General features: G+C 31.1%; 1 protein-coding gene across 1 annotated transcript in view; it reads left to right on the plus strand.

The window, feature by feature from the left end:
• The window catches only part of LOC128989772 (exportin-5), a 29,071-nt gene extending 23,071 nt beyond the window's left edge, over positions 1 to 6,000 (plus strand). Inside the window, exons 19-21 of the mRNA XM_054411813.1 lie at positions 260 to 497; positions 2,015 to 2,146; positions 2,702 to 6,000. Of these exons, the coding sequence (XP_054267788.1) occupies positions 260 to 497; positions 2,015 to 2,146; positions 2,702 to 2,863 (532 nt within the window). The 3' untranslated portion in view covers positions 2,864 to 6,000. The remainder of the gene's footprint in view (positions 1 to 259; positions 498 to 2,014; positions 2,147 to 2,701) is intronic.

Raw genomic sequence — 6,000 nt, forward strand, 5'->3', positions numbered from 1 at the left:
TAACATTAAAGCGCACAGCTGATTTCTAGCGTTGAACGTCGATGCCTCCATAGAGGTATATTTTTTAAGTTAAGCACTCAATGTTATTTAAATGGGTTTCATTACATCACCGAGTGAGTTTTTTTCAACTTTACATCACTCGAGAAGTAAGGAAGCTGTATACACCACGCTGGGGATAGGGAAGTTTAACATGGCGGGTTAGGTAAAAGAATAAAAGTCTACTATACTAACATTTCCTAATCAATGGTGTGTTTTTCAGTGCGTTGTCTTGGAACGACAGCAATGGCAGTATGAAAGCGACGGGGCTGGTAGCACCTGTGGTGCGCCAGCTGGTGGTCGGGGGGAGAATGAATGCCGCACTTGCAATGCATACCATCACTGTAGTGCTGCAGGGTCTGCAGGTGCATGGGCAGCACGACGCCAACCAGGGCAGCCTGTTGATGTTGGGTACTCAGCTGTACGAGCTACTGCGACCCAAGTATCCTGAGGTAGTGGAGGTGAGTGTCCAATCAGGGCAGATATAGTCCTCCCGTCTCCTCAGACTGTCCATATGGTGTATCACCATTGTAGATCTTCCAAAAACGATGATGCAACCTCAGGAAGACATGATCTTCCAAAAACAATGATGCAACCTCAGGAAGACATGGCCCGTGACCATTCCTGTGGTCTTAGTTGCCTCCTGTCTAATCGTAGAACATTGGAGGTGACTGTGAAATGTTTAGTTCGACCATTGGTAGAGGCAACTTTTATGGCACCATCAATCTTGGTCAGGACTTCTACTAAATCTGGCTTAAGAAATTCAAGGAGTTTTCCAGGAGAATTTAAGACAAATTCCTTAATATTATGTACTACTATCCAAACCCTCCTTTATGCTTTATCACACCCGTTTTTTACTCATAGTCAATCTTTTAAATTGATTTTTAAAAATAAATCATTATTTTTATCACATAATGCATTGAACTGCTGTGTTAAAAAATGACTCAATAATATACTAGAAAGTGTATGTTTGAAATTGTACCTTGTTTTTTTTATTTTAATCATTAAAACATATTAAAGCATTATTGCTTTAAAGAAAAAAACTTCCCTTGAATAATAATATTCTATATGTAATAAACATATAGAATATATATTTTATATTTTATATATTTATATTTGCATATTTTATTGTAGGTAATAGATTGTATTTATTAGCTTGATTCCTGATAACATAATCTGGGTGTTGTAGGATATGAAAATAAAAACATAAAAGTCAAGTAAACATGATATTCTTCTACATCAGTAATAATCTCTTGCAAACGCAGTAATATCCGTGAGCATTTCATTGTCTCTGCGTTACCATAATCATCAACCGAGGCAACTACGAAGAGCATATCTTGCAATCACGGCAACACCAATATTTAGATATGTGCCAATACCAACATTTATCTATTCTCAATAACGATACTTTAAATATCCATTCTCGATTCTTAATACCAATACCATTTGTTTTAATCATATAAAATTTGCTATTTTGTTTGGTTATAACATAATAGATGTCCTTACACAAAGTAAAGGGTAAGGTGTTGTTTAACTATGATGAAAAAAAAAAAATTAAAGCAGTAATAGAAAATTCAACTTGAAACCCTTCTAAGCACATAGCAGGATAGCAGACTTATATGAATAAAAAAGAGTCCAAACTGGCACAAAATACCTCACAACTGGCAGTAATCATAATATCAATCCTCATTTTAACACTTTAGCAGACAAAGTACAAGAGATTTAACACTCTCGCTATGTCATTGCTGGCTAGATGTATACTGAGTGTAGGACAAGATGGCGGCAATGGTTCTGCACCAAGCAGCACCGATGCGAAACTCTGTTACTTTCTGCCAACAGTTAGACTTTACTGTTTAACTGTCTTGGTTTAATTGCCTTGGCTTGATTCTGATCCAGTGTTGATTTTATTCTGCATTGGATAAGGCTTCAAGATACAATTTTTTTTGTCTCTCTCACATTAGCTATGTTCATTTTATAGGTTATGAAGCAAATCCCAGAAGTAAATCCCTTGGATCTCCAAAAATTAGACGAGAGAATGATGAAAGAAGCACAGAAGGGAAATAAAGTTGAAAAAGCCAAAAAAGAAATGTTCAAAAAAATCACTTTGCCTGTGAGTATTTATTGTTTATTTTCCAATATTTATAAAATAGTTTTAAAGTGATTAAAAGTGTTGTGTTTAAAAGACTGTTTAGGTAATTCAAACAGTGCCATTGAATTGGCGTTAAACTATTTCTTTTTGATGAATAATTGAAAATTAATTATTGATGCGAAAAACATGATGAACTGGAGGAGGACTTATCAAATAAACTGTGAACTTTTTGTTTGCTATCAACTGCTTGAAACCTTTGACTTTGAATTGAGTTAAGAAATTCCGTTCCTACGGTAAAGTTGTAACAATGAAAATTGACGTGGTTAATTTGAGCCACCGACTGAGTACAGTGTCAATTACTGATTTTTGCTAAATTAGCCCAAATATTAACTGGAAACAGTTAACTATCAAATCCTTTATATTTTATTATAAACTATCGTGTTATCAGAACTGAGAGGGAATTTTTACAGTAGCACAACTTATGAATGGCTCATTTGACTACTCACTATTTGTATACATAATTGGGCACTGCTGGTCCATAATAGAACCTAACATTAAATTTGCTTTACATTGCAGCTGCATGGTCTCAGCATAGGACAGTTGTTCAGGCGGAAAGCTTTCATCCGAGAGCTTCCAAGGACAGAGTCTAATAGCAAACGAGCCAAGAACCAACACCTGCTTGGAAACGGTACTGCGGAAAATGACGCAGCTCTTGTCAATCTGTTCAAAACGACGTAGCATCCCCCTCGCAATCCTTACTGTTGTAAATATCCAGTTCTCAATGTGAAATCAAATGTTTGTGGGGATTTTTCCATCAAGCTTTATTCTTTTGTTTTTATTTATTTATGTCTTATTTTGGATGATTAAAGGTGACTTAGTGCCGGAACTGACTAGATATGTAGCTTTGGTTTTTATTATGTTTATAGTAAAGTTGTACAAAACTGCATTTCTTCATCACAACAGTCAAAACTTTATGAAGTAAAATCATGTTAGGTGTATTTGTTAACATAAATCATAATATTGTAACAGACATAATTTAACTTATCATAATATTTTGTTCTACATGTTTTGTTAAGTTTATTTCTGTTTTTATTATGTTAATTTTCTATTCAAGAGTTACAATTTTTAAGTTGAAAGTAAAATCATGTTAAATAGAAACAATAAAAAAAAGTTCTGTAGTAAAAAAAAACAACTACCTAGGCCTATAAATGTAAATCAGTTGGGAATGTTTTCAAAAACTACTGTTTTATTGTTAGTTTAAATTATACAACTTATATAATATTGAGGTCATAAATTATAAATTGAAATTTACAATTACCGTATTGAATTAGAAGTTTTTAAATCACACATTTTTTTAAAGAGGGTTTTAATGAATCTGTGTAAGTCATTGTTATGGAAAAGAGTTATATAATTTTCAACTGAAAATACGTCATTCCATTGTTTTGTTTATTCAAATTACTTGTTTTTGACACTAAGTGTCTCTTATACTGTAGCTGAAAGCAATTTTTTACAATATTCTTAAGTCATGTAAATGTTTCTTTAAATTATTTTGATATAATCTTTTACCTAATTTGATTGTATATATGAATGTTTGGTCCTATTTATTTAATTAGGTTTTAACTCAGATACATATTAATTTTACATGATTGTTTGTTGAACAATTTTATACATAGTGTTTTTCTTTACCAACTCAACTCCAGTAACATGTATAATGTATTCAATGACTGATTAGCGGGAAAACTGATTTTCTAACATATGATTTATAGAATAGCAATGTTGGTTTTATTTTTCATTAATGTTATAGTTATTGTTGAAAAATAAAATGTTTGTAACATGTTGAAGGGTTTATAGTGTTTTATTTTTAATTAAATAAAGGCAAGTTATTTTTACTTAGATATATTTGAATCACACTTTCAAAATACTTCCCAGTGTTAGCAGCGGGGAAAAAGATCATTCAGGATGTTTGTTGGATTTCATTAAAAAGTAGCTGTTTGTGCAAGTAGCTGGCACTTTTTAAAACGAGAGAAAGATGTTGATGCATCAGGTCCAAGTGCATAAAGATCATGAGTTGAAACATTGAGGTTAGGATTTTTTGTGCCCAAACTGCAGTATTGAGGAATCCTGTACAGTTCGACACTTGATAAATAATATCATTGCCAACTTCTAATTTGGCAAAGGAAAAATACTATCCATTTACATACTGTTAATTATCTTCATAAATTAAATTAATTACCTCCTCATTATCCTAAAACGTTTACGTTGATTGTTTGTGACATTATACATGTATTTCTTTTTTAATCAATCATATTTTTAATTTTTAATTCACACAGCCAATTTTCTGTTGAATATTATTTAGTTAGGATAAACTTAACAAATATTGTTTTTTTTTTACTCCCAGAGTGAAAAAAGTGTAAGATGTTGAGAAATCAGGTGGTTTACAAACTAATTTAAGTGAACATCACTTTGTTTGACAACAAACTGTAGACAATGTCTTGGTAACCATATCTGTTGTAAACATTTCTAATTAATTATAAGTTACTTTGGATTTTGGCTTCTAGTGTGCAAAAATCATCAAATAAATGTTTTGAGATCCATTTCTCCAATAAAAAGTTTCTGCCTAAAATAATTAGTCCATGGTACTATTGTATAGATTTAGTGGAGGAATTTTCGCCATCGTTACTGTCATAGGTTTTGCAATTTTATCATAGCATTGTCTTTATAAAGCAATTTTATCCAATTCACAATCATAAACCATTCCTGAAACTACTGTGAAAATATTGGGTGCTACTTGGAATAATATCAACATGTGAATTTTGTATGTCTTTTAAATTTCCTATTATGTATATAAATAATCATTAGAACATTCTATTATGTTTTTGAACACCATCAAGTGTTGATGATCAGTTATTTGGCAGTGTACAAATCATTTGCCAACTATTTCTAATCAAAATCTGCTTGCTTGTAGAACCTTAGATGTTTAATTATACTTTTATGACACATTTATACAGTAACTTTAGAAGCTTTACTACGGATAGTCACTAAAGAATGTATATTATTTCATTTCTTACTATTGATATCCCTGCTGCAGCAAACCTTCTGACCAATTGGATTCCCATTTGCCTGATTGATTTTCACTACAATATTTCCTAAAAAATGTCAGATTTATTGAATAAAATTAGGTTTGATAAGTAAGTAGGGTTGCTGCTCCAGGGCAGGTAAATAAAGTGAGTTTTTTTTTAGTAAAATGTCAATAGCTTAGTATGAGATTTAAAAATTGCCAAATTTGATGAAAATATATAAATATTAAAAAACAGTTTACAGTGGTTTAATATACTGTACAAATAAAATACAAATTTTAAATTTTCGGTTTTTGGAAATTTGTTTTTGTAAAAATTTTCAATCCTACAAAAAACACTAAAAAATAAAAAAAGTTTTTAGCGAATTTCCCATATAGGGAAATAATCTTTTTAGCTTTTACAGTCTTATTGCATTAATTTCCTTTTCAAATTAGACAGGTTTAATTTCTTTAAATTTTAATTTTGTATTGGGGAAGGAAGGTTTATATAGAAACACAATCCCACTAACTATGAAGATACAAGTTGAAGTTTTGTTGTATTATATTATTTTGATCGACATAATTGACTCTATGGCTGTGAGGGATATTGGCATACTTAATGTTCAGTTTTTTCTTTTTGTTTCTACACAATCATCCAGACAATATTTTTTTTTTATAGATATTGTAATTATAAATGCTCATGTATTTAATGTTTTGTTAATTTTTGTAAATAACTTATTTTATCAGTAAGTTTTGATTCTACAGTAGGTTATTGTTGTAAATTCAAGAGTGAAGCCAATAAACTGATATTTGTAAACAA

The sequence above is a fragment of the Macrosteles quadrilineatus genome, unplaced genomic scaffold (genome assembly GCF_028750875.1).
Source record: "Macrosteles quadrilineatus isolate MER2022 unplaced genomic scaffold, UCM_ALF_1.0 Scaffold_3__2_contigs__length_128488019, whole genome shotgun sequence".
Taxonomy (NCBI): domain Eukaryota; kingdom Metazoa; phylum Arthropoda; class Insecta; order Hemiptera; family Cicadellidae; genus Macrosteles; species Macrosteles quadrilineatus.